The following is a 23,584-nucleotide window of genomic DNA, read 5'->3' on the forward strand; positions in this document are numbered from 1 at the left end:
GGCACCATGTGCAATTTGTATTATTTCATAGAGCCCTGAGCTATTAGTGCCTGAACATAGCTTTACAAACAATTTAACTGCGTATAATAATGTCCTGTAATGTCCTAAGAGCCTGCTCGAATCGTGTTATCTTAACACTGATCGATGTCAATCGAAGGGCGGCGCAGTGGTTAGCACTGCCTATGGCGCTGAGGACCCGAGTTCAGCCGCGGGTCACTGTCTGTGTGGAGTTTGCACATTCTCCCGTGTCTGTGTGGGTTTCACCCCCACAACCCAAAGATGTGCAGGTTAGGTGGATTGGCCATGCTAAATTGCCCCTTAATTGACAAAAAAAATGATTGGGCATTCTTTAATCAGTGGGAACTGGTTATTTTATTAAGATTAATCTCACTGGGCATATTGAGGCATCAGCGGGGGGCCGAGTGTGAAAAGTTGAAAAAGGGAGGTGGGTGGCAAGCTGAGTGTAGTAGGGTGGTGGTTGGGAGGAGATGCAGGGAGGGTGGGGCTTTGTTACCTGTTGCCGTGGTTGGCTTTTGTATTTTTGTTTGTATATATTTAAAATACCTTCAATAAAATGTTTTACAAAAATAAGATTAATCTCACTGCTTACAATATAGCACTGTCTGTAGAATTATAGTGTGCTCATGCATGACCCATCCATGATACATAGAAAGAAGCATTATATGAATGTAAATTTCAAAACCATAAGACAGCCCAAAGAACTTCTCTGATTTCTGAAGCATAGTTACTATTGCAATGTCAGCAACCAATTTATATATTGCAAGCTGGTACAAACAAAGTGATAATGATCAGATTTTTGTGATTTTTAATTGAGGGATAAATATTGGTGACTATAACACTTGAAAGCTTCCCTGCAAAATACCATGTTGTGGAACAGGATGCAACAATTGTGTGATTTCAAGCTGTTCAGCAAATTTGACATAACTAAGGTTTCCTTCCATCGTGATGGAGTAATACAGTGTTCTTCAAACTTTTTTTCCGGGGACCCATTTTTCCCAAACGGCTGACCTTCGCGACCCTCCATTTTCTCTTACCTTGTTTGCTGCTGATAAAAATTGAGGAAATGGTTTTGGGTCCCTTTGGCCCTCGTACACGCTCCTCCAATGGAACATGTTGGATGAAGGTGAAGCCTTCCGGTGTTGGAAAGTATGAAATCTCCATATGTCCAAAGTTCTGCAATTTTTTTCAGTAAAATTTTATTAAATAAAACCCCCCGAACTTGTTTAAAAAAAAAAAAAAAATAATAATTAAATGAATAAATAAAATAAATGAAAAAAAAAATTAAATGAATAAAGTGAATAAAAACCGCCCAAACTTGTAAAACAAAAAGCTGCGACCGTTTTTAAAAAAAATAGCGGCCGCCCTGCGCATGCGCGCCCGAATTTGTTTTACATGTTCGCGACCATTTTAAAGGCTGCTTGCAGCCGGCGTTATTAAAAGCCGGCTGCTACGCGAGGATTTGCGTGATCTGGAGCGCCGCGAAGGACGGCTCCGCGACCCTCCCGACACGCGCCCGTGACCCACCCACGGGTCGCGCCCCTGAGTTTGAAGAACACTGGAGTAATAGATAATAAAGGGTAGAATGAGAAAAGAGGAAATTCCGAAGAAATGATGCCTGTGCCCTTGTGAAAAGAGGCTATTTGCTGTTGGCACAAAGGAACATTCCTTAGTGATAAATATATTTTATTATATTGAAAATCCTTCAGAGTCCCATAATCCCTGGAAATAGATCTATAAATAACCAGTGTGGTTCATTAATCCACAAGGGAAAACAACCTCTGAGCATGTTGCCTTTGTTAAATATCATACAGGTGAGCAAGTCTGTTCCCATGGATCAATCTGCTATTATCTTTGACAAGGCTACCCAAGACCTCATTTGACCAGGTTTCCATCCTTTTATGTTACGCTCCTCGGTCAGACCCTTGGTTGTAGGGAGAAATTATGTAATGGACCGATAACCTTTTTGTTTAAAATAGATAACCTCTAAGACTCAGGATGCTTACTAAGTAAATAAAGCCACAAAATTCCACGGCTTTTGAACAAACCATTTTAACATTTTACTATACCAGTTCAGAAAGATTAAAACTATTCACAATATCTGTCTGTGTGGAGTTTGCACATTCTCCTAGTGTCTGCATGGGGTTTCTCCGGGTGCTCTAACGTCCTCTCTCAGTCCAAACAATGTGCAGGTTGGGTGGATTGGGTTAAATTGCCCCGTAGTATCCAACAGCTAGGTGCTGTTCCGGGGATAGGGTGGGGGAGTGAACCTCTGTGGGGTGCTCTTTGGCAGGGCCACTGCAGACTCAATGGGCTGAATGACCAGCATCTGCACTCTGGGATTGTAGGATTCTATGAAAATGTAAATTCCCCCAAAAGTTCTTCAAGTAATCATGAAGAGCTGCACATTCATTAGTAGGTTTTGCACAGATGACATTGGCCAACTTTCTTCCAACATTAGAAGGGAAGGCAGTGGCTTGGTGGTATTGTTGTTGGGCTCTTAATCCAGAGACCCAGGTTTGAATCCCACCATGGCAGATGGTGAAATTTGAATTCAATACAAATCTGGAATTTAAAGTCTTATAATGACCATGACACCATTGTTGTCTATAAAAAAAACATCTGGTTTACTAATGTCATTTTAGGGAAGGAAATCTGCCACCCTTACCCAGTCTGCCTACATATGACTTCACATCCACAGCAATGCTCACATTTCATGAACAATTTTTTAAAATCCTCTGGAGGATTCCAGACATAAATTTTCTGTGTACTGATGCTGTAAGCTGCTGTACCTCAAATGACAGCATAATAAAAACACACCAGATGTCCATGAGGCTGTCTGCATTCTGGAGTAACATCTCCCAAGAGTATGCAGAGCTGAGTAAAACGAGCATTTGTTGCTATTGCCCTTCACGGCGAGATTGGATTTTCCGTTCTCAAAGATGAAGATGGCACAAAGGAACTTGCTGAATTCTGTAACTGATGTGCATTGCCTTCTCCTCCTCCTCTTGTGAACCCGGGATCATGAGGACCAAGCAGACTCCCAATTCACATTAATGGGAAGCACACGTGGTGTGCGTCGTGATGGTCGGCGGCGTGGGATCTGAAGGTTGGCGAAAGTGGATCCTGCTTAAGATCACTGCTATAGATGAAGACAGCAAATACCATTCTTTAGTGGAGATGAGGTAAGATGGCTATAGTTGTTGGAAGCCAATCATCTCTGTCTTAGGGAAGGGCGACACTGTGGCCCAGTGGTTAGCGCTGCTACTTTACAGCACCGAGGACCCAGGTTCAATCCCGGTCCCAGGTCATTTTCCGTGTGGAGTTTGCACAGTCTCCCAGTGTCTGATGCGTAGGGTGGGTGGTTTGTCCATGCTAAATTGCCCCTTAATTGGGAAAAAAAAATGAATTGGGCACTCTAAATTCTTTTTAAAATCTCCACCCTAGGGCATCCCTGCAGGAGTTCCTGAAGGCAGAATCCTAATCCCAACCATCTTCATTCGCCTCATCAATTGCCTTCCTTCCATTACAAGGTCAAAACTGGTGATATTTGCTGATTGCAGTGTTCCATTTCATGCTCAACTCCGATATTCCATAAGACCTGGACAACCTTCAGGCTTGGCTGATATATGACCGGGAACATTTGTAACACAAGTGCCAGGCAATGAGCATTTTAAACAAATGGAGGCTGACTGCCACTCTTTACATTCAGTGGCATTACCATAGCTAAATCACCCTGAGATCATCATCATGACCAGAAACGTAACTGCGTCAGCCATATAAGTACTGTGGCTAAAGCAAGTCTGAGATTGCGTATCCTGTGGCAAATAACTCTCCTCCTGACTTCCCAAAACCTTCCCACCACCAACACGCCACAAGTCAGGGGTTTTGAATATGTTCTATTTGCCTAATATAAAGGAGCAGGCAGGTAGAAAGTGTGATGAAACCTGCACTTTGACGTTTGGAACTCCAATTCCTGATGATCTTCCATGTGTGTGCTGGCCCGGGAACTGGCTGCACGTGTGCAATTTTATAAATTTTAATTGTTCCTTGGGCTGCGTAACAGCACAAAAGCCCAGGTTAGATGAGCTGGTATGGAGTGTCATTGATGAGTGAGTGTCCCAGGGAGTGGGCCACTGGCGGGCGACAGGGGAGGAGGCGGCGAAGAGACTGGGAGGTGTCCCAGATAAGGGATTTTAAAAATGGGTTCCGTTAAGTTAAAAGAAAGAAGCAGAGAAATAGGCTCCAAATTAAGGAAAGATCTGCAAGCAGCTAACTTCAAGCAAAATAGGCATGAGAGGAGTCCTGTAGATCTGAGAAGGCAGCCAAAGGTGTGTGACTCTGTGGGCCTTTCAAGCAGTGATGTTCTGCTTGACACAGCTGAAGATCCGAAATTGTGCTTGGAAGATGAAGCTCAAATGTACTTGGAGGTCCAAGGGAAAAATAATCTCCAGAAGATGAGATTGAAATGCTTTAGTTGGGTTGTTGTTCGGGCCATCCAAGTGGGAGCAATTTTGAGAGAATTCCAGAGTGAGATCTTCAGATGTAGAGATTGGAAACTCTTGTGCAAATGAAGTTTCGGAGAGATTGTGAGCCAACTAGTTTGCTGTCTGGGTGGGTTGTTTAGAAATCCATGGAATCTGTTTTGGTCGCATCTGTCTTTGTGTGGTGTGTTCAACCACGGTTTGCCTGTTAATTTATGTATCTCATACTTACCCTGAAGACTATAAGATAAGATTATAGAATCATGCAATCCCTACAGTGTTGCTACCTTTTGGTTGGTTCAATTGGCTCTGTTTTATAACCTTTGCTCTAGAGTCGCCAGGTATCTTTATGATACCGCCACGAGGTTCAAGTTCAAGTAATGATCAATAACTCAACACACCAATTAGTAAGATTCCAATCAAAACACATTTATTATACACAGTAAATTGCTACTCATGCATAAACTCTACTTTCTAGGCTATTTCTATAACTAATAGGCCTATACTTAGCTTCGGACTGGCCCACCAGGTCAGGGGAACAAATGGCCTTTCGTTCAGGTCCTGAGTCTGCGGGATTCAAACGCTGGTATGGACTGGTAGCTAGGAGCGCCTATCTCGTACCGAGCGTTGACTTGAGACTTACTTGCTTGGAGGCAACAAGACCGGTCACTGTCGAGGGTTAGTTCAAGTTGCTGAGTGACCCTGCCAAAGAAAGACGATTTGAACTTGGGGGGCTTTGCTTTATTGTCCCCAGGGGCTTCCCGCCCTTCGGGCCGGACCCCGTACCTGGTTCCAAGTGATTGGACTACTTTCCGATCACTCTGATCGATTTCTCCAATGCTAGAGCGGTTCCCTGATCGCTGGGCGGTCCTAATTGTCCGTTGGCCTTCCTTTGTCTTGGCTCCTGCTGGCGCCGAGGAGTCTGGCTTGGCTTTGTTTACTTTAACTGTTGCCATTGTGCCTGGGAATCACACATTACTATGTAGATGGCTGCTGGTTTCGGTGCTGTCTGGTTGTTTTGCAGGTTCCAATATACAATGATTTCTGTATTTGCTAGTCTTTGCCTGTGTTGGCTGAATTTCCCTTCAGCCTTTGCGGTTCTCCATTTTAAGTCGGGAAGTGGCCAACTCTGGTGGCTACAACAGTGCAGAATAAGGCCTTTCAATCCATCGAGTCTGCACTGACCCTGCAGAAGAGCATCCTAGACTATCCCTGTAACAGCACCTAACCGTTGATACGGGGCAATTTAACATAACCAATCCACCTATGCTGCACATTTGTGGACTGCGGGGAAATCGGAGTACCCGGAGGAACCCATGCAGGCACTTGGTGAATGTGCAAACTCTATTATTGTGAATTGTCTTTCTGAACTGGTATAGTAAAATGTAATTTTTGTTTGTTCACAAGCCGTGGAATTTTGTGGCTTTATTTACTTAGTAAGCATCCTGAATCTCAAAGGTTATTGGTACCTGACCGGATATTTCCCTGCACCCCGGTTCTGCCAAGGATCATAACAAAAGGGAAAGATGGAAACCTGGACAAATGAGGTTTTGGATAACATTGTCAAAGGTAATAGGTTGATCCATGGGAGCAGACTTGCTCACCTGTATGATATTTAACAAAGGCACTCTTCAACATGGCTTCAAACATACTGAGCAGTTGTTTCCCCTTGTGGGAGAGTCTAGGACCAGTGGGCATAATCTCAGTAAGAGGGTCACCCATTTAAGACCGAGATGAGGAGAACTACTCAAAGTAGTGAATCTGTGGACTTCTTTACCGCAGAGAGCTGTAGTGGCTGGGCCGTTAAAAGTCACACCAGATCATGATGGGACAGACTCAATGGGACAAATGGCCTATGTCTGCTCTTGTGACTTATGGTGCTCCGAGAAACAGACATTTTTATTTTGAACAGATATATATTAATATTTCCATTTAGATCACGCGAACTGTCCATAGATAGTTTGCTGGCTTGAAATCCCAGGAATATTTCAAGCCTAACTGCAATGTTCGCTCCTGAGCTGATGAGAATACTTAATTCTAGCCCATAAATGCAAAGGTCATTTTAAAAGTGTCTGCCTGTGTCTCGCCTTCACAACCCAAAAAGATGTGCAGGATAGGTGAATTGGCTACGTTAAATTGCCCAAAAGATTTGCGTACTCTAAATTTATTTGAAAAAAACATCTACTTCAGGGCCTATGTCTGATTTTTGAATAGTAAACTGCATATGCATAAATTAAACCAGTCCTCAAAAGAATTAGTCAATCTGGTCGGTCCCAAGGACATATGCATTTACCACCGTATAGTTCATTCTGTATGTTTACTGCCTTCTGCATAAAGTATTTAGTGGTTGATGCACCTGCCATCTTCATGGGTTAAGGATTTTGTACCCAAATCTAAAGTTTGTGGCACAAATCATCAAACTTCACAAAGAAGCTTACATAATTGGGTTGACGTTTGCCCATTTTTAACCCTTGTTAACTATATAGATTGATCCCAGGGTACACGTAGCTGACATGCAGTTATCTGATCCCCCAGTGACTGATGTTGGAATCGGTTTTTCCTCGCAACTCAAGGTGAGTTTGTGATTTAATATCTTAAGGGGAAAAAATGGTTGGGTTTAAATGTTGTTAATTACTATGAAAATTAGGCATCGTCAACTGAAGGCCCACTTTTTAGTAACCCACCTTGATATTCCTTTCACCTTTATCCAGTTTTTTTCACTTTTTTTTTGCCATGAAGGCATTGAATCCTTTTTTCTGGAATGGAAACACCATTGCTCAATATCTTCAAGTGTATATCAAATGGCATTCATTTGTGAGCCTTGGTGTCAATCAGATATCAGCATATGGAGAGATCATGGTTAGCCTAAATCTGTCCACATTTGCATTTCTTTTTTTTTTTTTTTATAAATGTTTTATTGAAATTTTTTTCCCAAACAACAATTTTTCCCCTCTTACAAAGCAAACGCAACAATAACAATACAGAAATTTTAAACAATACACAAGTAACAAAACCCCTTTATCTTTGACCTAAACTAACCCCCCACCCCCCCTGGGTTGCTGCTGCTGGTCATCTGTCTTCCCTCTAACGTTCCCCTAGGTAGTCGAGAAATGGCTGCCACCGCCTGGTGAACCCTTGAGCCGATCCTCTCAGGGCAAACTTTATCTGCTCCAGTTTAATGAACCCCGCCATATCATTTACCCAGGCCTCCAGTCCGGGGGGTTTCGCCTCCTTCCACATGAGTAGGATCCTGCGCCGGGCTACTAGGGACGCAAAGGCCACAACGTCGGCCTCTTTCGCCTCCTGCACTCCCGGCTCTTCCGCAACTCCAAATAGAGCTAACCCCCAGCCTGGTTTGACCCGGGCCTTCACCACCCGCGAAATCACTCCCGTCACTCCCTTCCAATGCCGGGCATGCCCAAAACATATGTGCGTGGTTTGCCGGGCTCCCACCACACCTCCCACATTTGTCCTCCACTCCAAAGAACCTGCTCAATCTTGCTCCCGTTATGTGTGCTCTATGTAGCACCTTAAATTGAATCAGGCTAAGCCTGGCGCATGAGGAAGAGGAATTTACCCTGCTTAGGGCATCAGCCCACATACCCTCCTCTATCTCCTCCCCTAGTTCTTCTTCCCACTTTCCTTTTAGTTCGCCCACCGACTCCTCCCCCTCTTCCCTCATCTCTCGGTAAATCTCTGACACCTTGCCCTCTCCGACCCACACCCCTGAAAGCACCCTGTCCTGTATCCCCTGTGGCGGGAGCAACGGAAATTCCCTCACCTGTTGTCTAGTAAATGCCCTCACCTGCATATATCTCAAGAAATTTCCCCGGGGCAACTTATACTTTTCCTCCAATGCTCCCAAGCTCGCAAAAGTCCCATCTATAAATAAATCTCCCACCCTCCTAATTCCCAACTGGAACCAGCTCTGAAATCCTCCATCCATTCTTCCTGGGGCGAACCTATGGTTGTTCCTGATTGGGGACCCCACCAGGGCTCCCCGCACCCCTCTCTGTCGCCTCCACTGTCCCCAGATATTCAATGTTGCCGCCACCACCGGGTTTGTGGTAAACTTTTTAGGTGAGATCGGTAGCGGCGCTGTCACCAGCGCCTCTAAACTCGTCCCTTTACAGGACTTTCTCTCCAGTCTTTCCCACGCCGCTCCCTCACCCTCCATCATCCATTTACGTATCATTGCCACATTGGCGGCCCAATAGTAATCGCCCAAGTTCGGTAGTGCCAATCCTCCTCTGTCCCTACTACGCTGAAGGAACCCCCTCCTTACTCTCGGAACTTTCCCTGCCCACACGAAGCTCGTGATGCTCCTGTCTATTTTATTAAAAAAGGTCTTCGTGATTAGTATAGGGAGACATTGAAATACAAATAAGAACCTCGGGAGGACCATCATCTTAATTGCTTGCACCCTGCCGGCCAGCGATAGAGGCTGCATGTCCCACCTCTTGAAGTCCTCCTCCATTTGTTCTACCAACCGTGTCAGATTAAGTCTGTGCAAGGTTCCCCAACTCCTAGCGATCTGAATCCCCAGGTATCGGAAGTTTCTTTCCACTTTCCTTAGAGGCAAGCCTTCTATCTCTCTACTCTGGTCCCCTGGATGTATCACAAATAATTCACTCTTCCCCATGTTTAGCCTATACCCCGAGAAATCCCCGAACCCCCTCAAAATTCGCATAACCTCTATCATTCCCCCCGCTGGGTCCGACACGTATAACAATAGGTCATCCGCATATAACTAGACTCGGTGTTCTTCTCCCCCTCTAATCACCCCTCTCCATTTCCTGGCGTCTCTCAACGCCATGGCCAGAGGTTCAATTGCCAACGCGAACAACAATGGAGACAGCGGGCATCCCTGTCTTGTTCCCCTATATAGTCGGAAATACTCCGATCTATGTCGACCTGTAACTACGCTTGCCGTTGGAGCCCCATAAAGAAGTCTAACCCAGCTAATAAACCCGTTCCCAAACCCAAACCTCTTTAACACTTCCCATAAATACTCCCACTCCACCCTATCAAATGCCTTCTCTGCGTCCATTGCCGCCACTATCTCTGCCTCCCCCTCCACTGGGGGCATCATTATCACCCCTAATAGTCGTCGCACGTTAACATTCAGTTGTCTCCCTTTTACGAACCCTGTCTGATCTTCGTGCACCACCCCCGGGACACAGTCCTCTATCCTCGATGCCAGTACCTTTGCCAACAATTTGGCGTCCACGTTCAACAATGAAATGGGTCTATAGGACCCGCACTGCAACGGATCTTTATCCCTCTTCAAAATTAACGATATCGTCGCCTCCGACATCGTCGGGGGTAGAGTCCCCCCTTTCCTGGCCTCATTGAACGTCCTCACCATCAACGGGGCCAACAAGTCCACATATTTTCTGTAATACTCCACCGGGAACCCGTCTGGTCCTGGGGCCTTCCCTGCTTGCATGCTTCCCAGTCCCTTAATAACCTCGTCCACCCCAATCGGTGCCCCCAGGCCTACCACCCCCCGCTCCTCCACTTTCGGGAACCTCAATTGGTCCAGGAACTGCCGCATCCCTACCTCTCCCTCTGGGGGTTGAGACCTATACAGTTCCTCATAGAAGGTCTTGAACACCTCATTTATCTTTCCTGCCCTTCGCACCGTGTCTCCCCTTTCGTCTCTAATTCCTCCTATCTCCCTCGCTGCTGCCCTCTTTCGCAATTGATGAGCCAACAGGCGACTCGCCTTTTCCCCATATTCATACCTCCTCCCCTGTGCCTTCCTCCACAGTACCTCCGCCTTTCTGGTGGTCAGAAGGTCAAATTCCGTCTGGAGTCGTCTCCTCTCCCTGTACAATTCCTCCTCCGGGGTCTCTGCAAATTCCCTATCCACCCTTAAAATCTCCCCCAGTAATCTTTCCCTTTCCTTGGCCTCTGTTTTCCTTTTGTGGGCCCCAATGGAGATCAGCTCTCCTCTGACCACCGCTTTTAGTGCTTCCCATACCACTCCCACAGGGACCTCGCCGTCGTCATTGACCTCCAGATATCTCTCAATACACCCCCGCACTCTTGCACACACTCCCTCATCCGCCATCAGTCCCACATCTAATCGCCAGAGTGTTCTCTGCTCCCTTTCCTCTCCTAATTCCAGGTCCACCCAATGTGGGGCATGATCCGAAACCGCTATGGCTGAGTACTCAGCTTCTTCCACCCTAGAGATCAACGACCTTCCCAAAACAAAAAAATCTATCCGGGAGTACACTTTATGGACATGGGAGAAGAAGGAAAACTCCCTAGCCCTAGGTCTAAGAAATCGCCATGGATCCACTCCCCCCATTTGGTCCATAAACCCCTTAAGTACCTTGGCCGCTGCCGGCCTTCTTCCGGTCCTTGAGCTGGATCTATCTAGCCCCGGGTCCAGCACCGTATTAAAGTCCCCTCCTAAAATCAAGTTTCCTACCTCCAGGTCCGGTATACGCCCCAGCATCCGTCTCATAAATCCCGCATCGTCCCAGTTTGGGGATACACGTTAACCAACACGACCTCCATTCCCTCCAGCCTGCCACTCACCATTACATATCTACCTCCGCTATCTGCTACGATGTTCTTTGCTTCAAATGCGACCTGTTTCCCCACCAAAATGGCCACCCCTCTATTCTTTGCGTCCAGTCCTGAGTGGAACACCTGTCCCACCCATCCTTTCCTTAGCCTAACTTGGTCCGCCACCTTTAGGTGCGTCTCTTGGAGCATAACCACGTCTGCCCTTAGTCCTTTCAAATGCGCGAGCACTCTGGCCCTTTTTATCGGTCCGTTCAGGCCTCTCACGTTCCACGTGATCAGCCTCACTAGGGGGCTACCTGCCCCCCTCCCGTGTCGACTAGCCATTACCTTCTCTAGGCCAGTCCCATATCCCGCCTCCGCGCTCCCGCTCGCTCGCCCAGCGTCGCACACCATCCCCGCCCACCCACTCTTTAGCCATTTCCTTTTGGATTTCCGCAGCAGCAACCCAGTTGTCCCCCACCCGCCCCCCCCCCCTCCCTCCCCCCCCTCCCCGCTAGATCTCTTTCTAGCATGATTGCTCCCCCCATATTACTTCCGTAAGTCAGCTGACTTCAACTGACCCCGGCTACTCCTGCTCACTCCTCGACCCCCCCCATGTGGAGAATTCCCATCCGCCTTGCGCCTGTCTTCCCGCCTTATTCTTTCTGGTGCGGGAACATCCCTTTACCTGACCCGCCTCTTATGGCGCAGCTCCCTTTCCCCTCCCCCTCCCCTTCCCCATTCTCCAACTATGTCCCGTCTTTCCCCCCTCACCGGCGCCCACATTTCCCCAATGTCTCCCCTCTTCCCTGTTTACTTCTCAATTAACTTCCACCGTAACATTAACAATAACATTTCCTGCAGCATCAGTCCCTCAGTTCCGATCCAATTTCTCTTCTTTGATGAAGGTCCATGCTTCCTCCGCCGTCTCGAAATAATGGTGTCTCTCCTGATACGTGACCCATAGTCTTGCCGGCTGCAGCATCCCGAACTTCACCTTCCTTTTATGCAACACCTCTTTGGCTCGGTTGACGTTCGCCCTCCTTCTCGCCACCTCCGCACTCCAATCCTGGTATACCCGTACCACTGCATTCTCCCATCTGCTACTCCGCACCTTTTTAGCCCATCTCAGGACCTCTTCTCTATCCTTAAGGCGGTAAAATCGCACGATTATCGCCCTGGGTGGTTCTCCCGCTTTTGGTCTTCTCGCCGGAATCCGATTTGCCCACTCCACCTCCAAGGGGCCCGTAGGGGCCTCAGCACCCATCAGTGAGCTCAGCATCGTACTTGCGTACGCTCCACAGTCCACTCCTTCCACACCCTCAGGGAGACCCAGTATCCGAAGGTTCTTCCTTCGCGTTCGATTTTCTAGGGCTTCGATCCTTTCAGTACACTTTTTATGAAGTGCCTCGTGCGTCTGTGTCTTAACCGCCAGGCCCAGGATCTCGTCCTCAATATCTGTCACCTCCTGCTCCACCACGCGGAGCTCTGTCTCCTGGGTCTTTAATGTCTCCTTGAGCCCCTCAATTGCCTGTAGCAACGGGGTCAGCACCTCCCTCTTCAGCAGCTCCACGCACCGTCTCACAATTTCATGCTCAGGCCCCCATGTCGCCTGCGCTTTCTCCGCCGCCATCTTGTACTTCTCTCTTTCTGACCCTTTGGTCGACGATTCCTCGCGCTGCAGCCGCCGCCGCCGGTTTTTTCCTCCTTCGTTTGGGGGGGACTCCCTTCTCACACGCCCCACACCGGGTTGCGTCGTCGAAAAATTCCCCGTTGGGGCTCTTAAAAGAGCCCGAAGGTCCGTCGGAGCTGGAGCCGCCGAAGCGTGCGGCTAGCTAGGCATCACCGCAACCGGAAGTCCCTTCAGTGGCCTTGATGAGGTCTTTTCACAGTTGTTCCCTCTGCTGCTAGAATTCACTTTTGATACAGGCCCTCAGGTCAGCTTGCAGCTTTAAGCTTGCCCTTCCCCCGCCTGCATGCTGGAAGAGGCCCTGTTTATCCTGCAGTTGCAGCTAAATCTTTTACTGTTTCTGCGTGTGTCTGGCAACCAAGAGACATACCCTTCCTGGGGGACACTGTCGGGGGAATATCGCAGCCTTCTTTCCACACCGGGAAATGTCAAACAAATGCCGTGGGGGCCCTGTAAAAGAGCCCAAAAGTCCGTTCCAAGCAGGAGCTGCCGAATATGCGACCTAGCTCTGCATAGCCGCACCCGGAAGTCCCACATTTGCATTTCTAGCAAGAATCATTGGATTGATGAGACCATTTGTAGCATTGCCTACCGCATCCTATTGAGATCAGCTAACCTGGCACAGATGGGTGATTTTGCCCAGTCAGAGTCTATATGGCTCAACTAAACTCTGGATGAACATGAACCACTGAGCAAACTGACATCAATGCCTAAACTTTTATCCATCACCTTTGAACTTTATAAAATGGCCCACGTTATCGAACAAAATTTGATGTTGATCCACACAAGGAGCCAAGAAGACAGGTAGCCAAAAGCTAGGTCAGAGGTAGCTTTTAAGGAGGACAGTCAAATGTGATTTCTAATTCCAAACTATATTCCCTCAGTATTATTAAGGTAAAAACAGAAATTCTTTCAAATATTAGCATGGGGCAGAGCTGATGACATGAGGGCTTGACAGCCGGAAAAAAAATTGACTGTTCAAAAAGTAGAATTTCTAACTGTTATAGCTTATTACTTTTCCCAATTTAAAAGGCTGCAGAGGTAGTTGTGAAAATAAACCTTTGTATTCGTAAGAACTCTGCTTTGCTTTCTGGAAAGGAACACCTCCACATAACATTGGTCTTGCATTGGGTGGGAAAAAGGGGTAGTCTCATCCATAGCCTTTACGCTGCCTTAAGTTCAAATGATTCCTCCTATAATTTGTGTGTCGCACCACGTCCAGAGAACAAAGAACAAAGAAAAGTACAGCACAGGAACAGGCCCTTCGGCCCTCCAAACCTGCACCGACCATGCTGTCCGTCTAAATTAAAATCTTCTAAAAGACAAAAAAGTACAGCACAAAACAAAATGGCGGTCGCCCGTCCCACAAACGACCAAACCCGAACCACCTCCCGTCCGCTCGACGCACCCCCGCCGCCAACTAAACCACCGCCCCGAAAATATACCGCCCCTATAATAGACAACTCCCCCAGAAAAATAAAAAAGAAACCCATTGTGCGCAAAAATAAAAGCACGCCGTCCCGATAAATATGGTAAATGTAACTTCCAACTCCTCCTCCAGCCCCCCGACTCCCTCGTCCAACTCCCCTCCGATCGGAGTAAACAACTCGCTCTCTCCTCGCTCCCCCCCCCCCCCCCCCCCCCCCCCCACACCCAACGCGTCCGACCGGACCCGCTGTTCCTTCTCCTGCCGCCCCGCTCCGCTGCTCTCTGCAGTAGTATTTTATAGTATTTTCAGAAGTACACAACTGAAACACGGCTGGCTGATAACACTGCTACAGATTCAGCCACTTAATATATAACAAATGCTGCCCAAACCACCAAACCAAGTGGTGTTAACTTGCACGTTGGAGTAAGACTGTACAAATGTGCCAGTTTAATCTGAGTTTTACAAATTGCCAGTTAATGTAGCTGAGCGGTACATTGGTACATTTGACCCTAGAACCTGGAAGCAACTCTTTTATGTAAGTTGAGATGTACTCTATTTTGACGTGAATAAGAGTGTCATGCAGGGTTTGAGTTGTAAGATGGTCAGAAAGAAACATGCCACAAGAATGAAGATTTTGCAATTATTTTTGGCAGCTGTATCAAACACTTTCTGAAAATGAAGCGAGACCTTTTATTGGAAGACCAAGCGTGTTCTCAACAAATTCTTAAATTTGTTTTAAGCACTTCAGAAAGCAGTTAACCATTTATAAGAATAAAAGAGCAGAAGAATTTAAGAAATGGGGGCAGGCCACTCAGCCCCTCAAGCCTGTTACGCCATTCAGTAAGATTATGGCTGATCTGATTGTGACCTTGCCTCCTCTGTCCTACTGACCCCCCCCCCCCCCATAACCCTTGTGGATCAAAAATATGTCTAACTCGGCCTTGAATATATTCAATGACCAGTGCTCTCTGGGGAAGAAAAATCCCTAGACTAGTGACCATCTGAGAAAAGAAATTCTTCCTCTTAAATGAGACACCCCATGTTTGAAATCTGTGCCCCCGGTTCTAGATTTCTCCCATGAAGGGAAACATTCTTTCAGCATCTACCCTGTCGAGCTCCCTCAGAGTCTTGTACGTTTCAATAAGATCAACTCTCATTCTTCTAAACTCCACTAACGTACCTCATATGACAACTCCTTCATCCCAGGAATCAGCCTACTGAACCTTAAGGGGCTAAAGAATCTAGATTAGGGCCGGATGTTTGAGGGTAAATCAACATCTGGCATGTGGGAAACTTTCAACTGTCAGTTGATAGGAATTCAGGACTTGCATGTTCCTGTGAGGAAGACCGATATAAGTTTCGGGAACCTTGAATAATTAGGGATATTGTGAGTCCAGTCTAAAAGAAAAAGGAAGCATCTGATAGGGCTAGAAGGCTGGGAACAGTTTAAGCCTGTGAGGAATACAAGGAAAGTCGGAAGGAACTTGAGAAAGGAGTCAGGAGGGCAAAAAGGGATTATGAGAAGTCATTGGCAAACGGGATAAAGGAAACTTTTATGCATCTATAAAGAGCAAGAGGGCAGCAAGGAAAAGGGCTGGCCCACTCCAGGACAAGAGAGGGAATCAACGTGTGGCGCCAGAGGAAATGGGCGAGGTCCTAAATGAGTACTTTGCACTTCAGTATTCAACAAAGAGAAGGAATTTGGTGGATGATGAGTCTGGGGAAGGGTGTGTAGATCGTTTGGGGTCACATTGAGATCAAAAAGGTGGTGGTGTTGGGCATTGAGATCAAAAAGGAGATGGTGTTGGACGTCTTGAAAGAGAAGTCGCCAAACCCTGATGGGATCTACCTCCGAATACTGAGGGAGGCGAGAGGAAGTTACTGGTGCCTTGACAGAAATCTTTGTATCCTCACTGGCTACAGGTGAGGTCCCAGAGGGCTGGAGAACAGCTGATGTTGTTCCTTTGTTTACAAAGGATAGCCAGTATAATCCATGAAATTACAGACCGGTGAGCCTTGCATCAGTGGTAGGGAAATTATTGGAGATGATTCTTCACGGCAGGATATACTCCTATTTGGAAGCAAGTAGACATGTTAGCGAGAGGCAGCATGGTTTTGTGAAGTTGGAGGTTGTGTCTTCACTATCTTGATCGAGTTTTTTGAGGAAGTGACGAAGATGATTGATAAAGGTAGGACAGTGGATGTTATCTACATGGACTTCAGGAAGGCCTTTGACAAAGTCCCTCATGGCAGAATGGTACAGAAGGATCAGCGGGTGACCTGACGAGATGGATACAAAACTGGCTCGGCCATTGAAGACAGAGGGTAGCAGTAGAAGGGTGCTTTTCTGAGTGGAGGGCTGTGACTACTGGGACCTTTGCTGTTCGTAGTATATCAGTGCCATGAGGCAGCAGTGCTAACCACTGAGCCACCATGTTGCCCCTGAACGACACAAAATTGATGGAATTGCGGATAGCAATTGAGGACTGTCAGAGGATACAGCAGAATGTGATCAATTGGAGACTTGGGCAGAAAGATGGCAGATGGAATTTAATCCGGACAAATGTGAGGTAATACATTTTGGAAAGGTCTAATACAGGTGGGAAATGTACAGTAAATGACAGAACCTACTGATAGGCAGAGGGATCTGGGTGTACAGGTCTACAGGTCACAAAGTGGAAACACAGGTGGAGAAGGTAGTCAAGAAGGCATACGGCATGCTTGCCTTCATCGGCCGGGGCATTGCATACAAAAGTTGGCAAGTCATGCTGCAGCTGTATAGAATCTTAGTGAACCCACACTTGGAATATAGTGTAATAGTGTTCAATTCTGGTTGCCACACTACCAGAGGATGTGGAGGCTTTGGAGAGGGTACAGAAGGGGATGTTGCCTGGTATGGAGGGCATTATCTATGAGGAAAGGTTGGATAAACTTGGATTATTCTCACTGGAATGACAGAGGTTGAGGGGTGCCCTGATAGAAGACTACAAAGTTATGTGGGGCATGGACGGAGTGATAGTCAGAAGCTTTTTCCCAGGGTGAAAGTCAGTTACATGGGGACATAGGTTTAAGGTTCGAGGGAAGTATTTTGATACGGAGGATAGTGGGTGTCTGGAACTCTGCCAGAGGAGGTGGTGGAAGCAGGTATGATAGTGACATTAAGGGGTGACTTGACAATTGCATGAATAGGAGTAGTGGGATACAGTCCGTGGAAATGTAGAAAGTTTTGGATTGGATGGAAACGAAATGAAATGAAAATGAAAATCGCTTATTGTCACAAGTAGGCTTCAGATGGTTACTGTGAAAAGCCCCTAGTCGCCACATTCCGGCGCCTGTTCGGGGAGGCTGGTACGGGAATTGAACTGTGCTGCTGGCCTGCCTTGGCCTGCTTTAAAAGCCAGCTATTTAGCCCAGTGTGCTAAACCAGCCCCAGATGGGCAACATGGTTGGCGCAGGAGGGCCAAAGAGCCTGTTCCTATGCTATACTTTTCTTTGTTCTTTGAACTCCTTCCAATGCAAGTACATTCCTCAAGTAAGGAGGCAAGAACTGTATTGTACACACTACCTCAGCTGCGGTCTCCCCAGTGCCCTGTACAGTTGTAACATGACAACCAATGTTCTATTTGCCTTTATAATTAAAAAATAAATAAATTTAGAGTACCCAATTATTTTTTTTCCAATTAAGGGACAATTTAGCGTGGCCAATCCCCCTACCCTGCACATCTTTGGTTTGTGGGGGTGAAATCTACGCAGACACTGGGAGAATGTGCAAACTCCACACAGACAGTGACCCAGTGTCGGGATCGAACCTGGGTCCTCAGCGCCACAGGCAGCAGTTCTAACCACTGCATCACCGTGCTGCCCATTTTTGCCTTTATAATTAATCGCTGCACCTGCATACTAACCTTTTGTGATTCAAGTAAGAGAAGGTTTCCTGTGCAGCAACATTCTGCAGTATCTCTGCAATAATTGTGGGCAGCACGGTAACATAGTGGTTAGCACAGTTGCTTCACAGCTCCAGGGTCCCAGGTTTGATTCTCGGTTTGGGTCACTGTCTCTACGGAGTCTGCACGTTTTCCCCGTGTGTGCGTGGGTTTCCTCCGGGTGCCCCGGTTTACTCCCACAGTCTAAAGATGTGCAGGTTAGGGACTTCTGGTTGCGGCTATGCGGAGCTAAGCCGCACATTCGGCGGCTCCCGCTAAAACGGACTTTTGGGCTCTCCAGAGGAGAGCTTGATAATGGGGGGGGGATTTCAACACGGTGTTGAACCCAGCATTAGATCGCTCCAGATCTAGGACTGGAAAGAGGCCGGCTGCGGCCAAGGTGCTTAGGGGATTTATGGACCAGTTGGGGGGAGTGGATCCGTGGAGATTTGCTAGGCCCCTGGCCAGGGAATTTTCTTTTTTTTCTCGTACACAGAGCCTACTCCCGGATAGATTTTTTTGTTTTGAGTAGGGCGCTGATCTCTAAAGTGGAGGGAACGGAGTACTCGGCCATAGCCATCTCAGACCACGCCCCGCACTGGGTGGAGCTGGAGTTGCGAGAGGAGAGTGACCAACGCCCGCTGTGGTGTCTGGATGTGGGATTACTGGCGGATGAGGAGGTGTGCGGGGGTGCATTGAAAGGTATTTGGAGGCCAACGACAACGGGGAGGTGCAGGTGGGGGTAGTATGGGAGGTGCTGAAGGCAGTGGTCAGGGGAGAGTTAATCTCCATCAGGGCTCGCAGGGAAAGGGAGAGGCTAGTGGGGGAGATCCTAAGGGTGGACAGGAGATATGCAGAGGCCCCCGAGGAGGGACTACTTGGGGAGCGGCGAAGCCTCCAGACGTAATTCGACCTGTTGACCACAGGGAAGGCAGAGGCACAGTGGAGGAAAGCACGGGGCGTCGTACGCGTATGGGAAGAAGGCGAGCCGGATGCTGGCACATCAGCTCCGTAAGAGGATGGCATCAAGGGAGAAAGGTGGAGTCAAGGATAGCAGGGGAACTACGCTGCGGAGTGCGGTAAAAGTAAATGAGGCATTTAAGGCCTTTTATGAGGAGCTGTACAGATCTCAGCCCCCAGCGGGGGAAGAGGGGATGCGACTATTTCTGGAGGAGCAGGAGGTGGCTGGTTGGGGGCGCCAATTGGGTTGGAAGAGCTGGTTAAAGGACTGGGGATTATGCAGGCGGGGAAGGCCCCCGGGCCAGATGGGTTCCCGGTTGGGTTTTACAGGAAGTATGTTGATGGGCCGAATGGCCTCCTTCTGCACTGTAAATTCTATGATCTATGATAATCTATGCGGACCTGTTAGCCCGGTTGCTAGTGAGGACTTTCAATGAGGCAAGGGAGGGGGGGACCCTGCCCCCGGCAATGTCCGGGGCACTGATCTCTCTGATCCTGAAGCGGGACAAGGACCCACTGCAGTGTGGGTCGTATAGACCGATCTCGCTCCTCAATGTGGATGCCAAGTTGCTGGCAAAAGTGCTGGCTACGTGGATTGAGGACTGTGTCCCGGGGGTGATTCACGAGGACCGGACAGGATTTGTAAAGGGCAGGCAGCTAAATACCAGTGCGAAGGCTCCTAAACGTGATTATGATGCCATCGGTGGAGGGAGAGGCGGAGATAGTGGCAGCTATGGACGCGGAGAAGGGCTTTGACCGGGTGGAGTGGGAGTATCTCTGGGAAGTGTTGCAGAGGTTTGGGTTTGGGGAGGGGTTTATAAATTGGGCTAAGCTCCTATATAGAACCCCGGTGGCTAGTGTGGCTACGAATCGGCGGAGGTCGGAGTATTTTCGGCTGTATCGAGGGCCGAGGCAGGGGTACCCCCTGTTCCCCCCCTGTTGTTTGCATTAGCAATTGAGCCTTTGGCCATGGCATTAAGGGATTCCAGGAAATGGAGGGGAGTGGTCCGAGGGGGAGAGGAGCATCGGGTGTTGCTGTATGCAGACGGCCTGTTGCTGTATGCAGACGGCCTGTTGCTGTATGTGGCAGATCCAGTGGAGGGGATGGTGGAGGTCATGCGGATCCTAAGGGAGTTTGGGGACTTCTCGGGCTATAAGCTCAATGTAGGGAAAAGTGAGCTCTTTGTGGTGCATCCAGGGGACCAGGGAAGAGGGATAGACGACCTACCGTTGAGGAGGGCGGAAAGGAGCTTTCAGTATTTGGGGATCCAGGTAGCTAGGAGCTGGGGGGCCCTGCACAAACTTAATTTGACGCAGCTGGTGGAGCAGATGGAGGAGGACTTTAAAAGATGGGATGTGTTGCCACTCTCGCTAGCGGGCAGGGTACAGTCGATTAAAATGATGGTCCTCCCGAGGTTTCTTTTTGTGTTCCAGTGCCTTCCTATTATGATTACCAAGGTCTTTTTTAAGCGGGTAGGTAGGAGCATCATGGGTTTTGTGTGGGCAAACAAGACCCCGGGGGTAAGGAGGGGGTTTCTGGAGTGTAGTAGGGACAGGGGAGGGCTGGCATTGCCGAATCTGGGTGGCTATTATTGGGCTGCCAATGTGGCGATGATCCGTAAGTGGGTAATGGAGGGAGAGGGGGCGGCGTGGAAGACGCTAGAGATGGCACCTGTGTGGGCATGAGCCTGAGGGCGCTGGTGACGCTGCCGCTCTCGCTGACAAGGTACACCACGAGTCCGGTGGTGGCGGCGACGCTAAAGATCTGGGGGCAGTGGAGACGACATAGGGATGAGATGGGAGCCTCGGTGTGGTCCCCGATCCGGGAGAACCATCGGTTCGTCCCAGGAAGGATGGACGGGGGGGTTTCAGAGCTGGCATCAGGCCAGAAGGGATCAGTTTATAGATGGGACGTTTGCGAGCCTAGGGGCGCTGGAGGAGAAGTTTGGGTTACCCTCGGGAAATGCATTCAGGTATATGCAAGTGAGGGCGTTTGTGAGGCGGCAGGTGAGGGGATTCCCGTTGCTCCCGGCACAGGGGATTCAGGACAGGGTGATTTCGGGTGTATGGGTCGGAGAAGGCAAGGTTTCGGCGATATATCAGGAGATGAAAGAAGAGTAGGAGGCTTCAGTAGAGGAGCTGAAGGGCGAGTTGGGGGAGGAGATTGAAGAGGGTATGTGGGCTGATACCCTGAGTAGGGTTAATTCCTCTTCCTCGTGTGCCAGGCTCAGCCTGATACAGTTTAAGGTTATTCACAGAGCGCATATGACAAGGGCGAGGCTGAGTTAGGTTCTTTGGGATGGAGGACGGGTGCGGGAGGTGCTCGGGAAGCCCGGCGAATCACGCCCACATGTTTTGGTCGTGCCCGGCACTGGATGGGTTCTGGAGGGGTTTCGCGAAGACTATGTCCAAGGTGGTGAAAGTCCAGGTCAAGCCAAGTTGGGGGATGGCATTATTTGGGGTGGCGGACGAGCCGGGAGTGCAGGAGGCGAAAGAGGCCGGTATTCTGGCCTTTGCGTCCATGGTAGCCCAGCGGAGGATCTTGCTCATGTGGAAGGACGTGAAGCCCCCCAGTGTGGAAGCCTGGATAAATGACATGGCTGGGTTCATTAAGCTGGAGAGGATAAAGTTTGCCTTGAGAGGGTCTGCGCAGGGGTTCTTCAGGCGGTGGCAACCGTTCCTGGACTATCGCGGCGCGTTAGAATGAGATTGGTCAGCAGCAACCCAGGGAGGGAGGGGGGGTATTTGGGCGGGTGGGGGAGGGGCTTTTCCCGAGGGGTACTTGTAAAAAAGCATATGGAAGGGTTAATATGTGCGGGAGAAACCCATTGTATGAGTTCTGTATTATGTTAGATATGTTTCTGTTCTTTTCTCTTTTTCTTTTCTGTTATGGGGGGGGGGTTTAATTGGTTGAAATTTTTGTTGGAAAAACTTTGAATAAACATTTATTAAAAAAAAAAAAAAAAAAAAAAAAAGATGTGCAGGTTAGGTGGATTGGCTATGCTAAATTGCCCTTGATGTCCAAAAAAAGGTTGGGTGGAGGTGTGGGGACGGGGTGGAGGTGTGGGGACGGGGTGGAGGTGTGGGGACGGGGTGGAGGTGTGGGGACGGGGTGGAGGTGTGGGGACGGGGTGGAGGTGTGGGGACGGGGTGGAGGTGTGGGGACGGGGTGGAGGTGTGGGGACGGGGTGGAGGTGTGGGGACGGGGTGGAGGTGTGGGGACGGGGTGGAGGTGTGGGGACGGGGTGGAGGTGTGGGGACGGGGTGGAGGTGTGGGGACGGGGTGGAGGTGTGGGGACGGGGTAATTCTAAAAATGTGATTTATATAATCTAATCATAGTCTTCACGCCAAATGTTTTCCAGGCTTTAATTGATGGGTTAAATGGTAGGTGAGGTATCGAAATTTCACATTTTAAAGCTTTCTATGGGGCAAGATTCACCAACCCTGTTTGTCCAAGTGTATGTTGTAATTTTGTTCTTTATCCTGTAGATGGTGCTGTTAGACTGTAAACTCAACAACTTGAAAGTAACCACTTTGTGGTTACAGCAATTAAGATGTGACTGATGTAATTTTGTGTTTTAAAGTTTCCACTGCTCCTTGCTGGGCTTTTTTTTAAATTGTGCTCATATCGTAATGCCCTGCAGCTGCTTCAATGTGCAATTTATTTGCTTTGCAATAAACAAGAGCAGCGGGGCCTGTAACTTTATGCCCTGTCTGTATGTTCTGCATACCTATTTACAGTGTTATATCATTGACCAGAGTAATGAAAAAGCCCATCCAAACAACTGATGCATATGATATCAACAAGTGTAAACATTTATTGCTAGAAAAGGAAAACAAATATTCCACTATCGTACATATATTGTCCTGACCATGTATCGAAGGAAACTTTGGGGGGAGGGGAGGAAGCGGTACAGTTTCCCCAATACATGGTGCGCATTGCATCACAGATGGTATATCTACTGCCAGCCATTGCTGATGTATTGGGATAATCAGTATTTTGGGGGGCGTTTATTCAATACCTAAATTTCTTGTCTTCTCTCTAAAGTGGGTGAAGGAGCCATGGCGCCTTGGTGGTGTTACTTCTGAGAACTAGGTTCAAATCGCAGCTGTTGAAATGAAAATTGCCCTGAATGATACTTGAGGAAACAGTTGTTTGGATGTGAATCCACAGGATTATCTTATTCACAGCTGAACTAAAGCAAGGGAAACACAAATGTAGCCTGAGGATTGTTGGTTCACGAATTAGAAAGCATTCCTGACCTTTTCTCAGTTAAGGGAGTTTTTGACGTCAAATTAATCTGACCTTTTGGAGTACCTGCAGCTGCAACTGATTCTCTAAAGCAACAAATCTATTCCATTTCCCAGTACTGAGGTACCTTACTTTATGAACAAGGTGAGGGGATATTCTGAAATGTGCTGAGATATTGTTTCCAGATTAAAGTTTATGGTTTAAACTTTGGCCATCCATTGCAGGGTAGGTGATAGATGTGACCCAGTGAATTTGAATCCTGGAATTTCAATCTTTGTTATTTTCCTTCCTATCAAACCCATGAT

General features: G+C 48.1%; 1 protein-coding gene across 4 annotated transcripts in view; it reads left to right on the forward strand.

Annotated features, from left to right (window-relative positions):
• LOC140396383 (uncharacterized) overlaps nucleotides 1–23,584 on the forward strand; it is a 176,744-nt gene that overhangs the window by 88,065 nt on the left and 65,095 nt on the right. For all 4 annotated transcript variants that reach the window (XM_072484962.1, XM_072484964.1, XM_072484963.1 and 1 more), the window contains one exon: nucleotides 6,989–7,075. In XM_072484962.1, the coding sequence (XP_072341063.1) occupies nucleotides 6,989–7,075 (87 nt within the window). The remainder of the gene's footprint in view (nucleotides 1–6,988; nucleotides 7,076–23,584) is intronic.

This window comes from Scyliorhinus torazame, chromosome 19 (assembly GCF_047496885.1).
Source record: "Scyliorhinus torazame isolate Kashiwa2021f chromosome 19, sScyTor2.1, whole genome shotgun sequence".
Classification (NCBI taxonomy): Eukaryota; Metazoa; Chordata; class Chondrichthyes; order Carcharhiniformes; family Scyliorhinidae; genus Scyliorhinus; species Scyliorhinus torazame.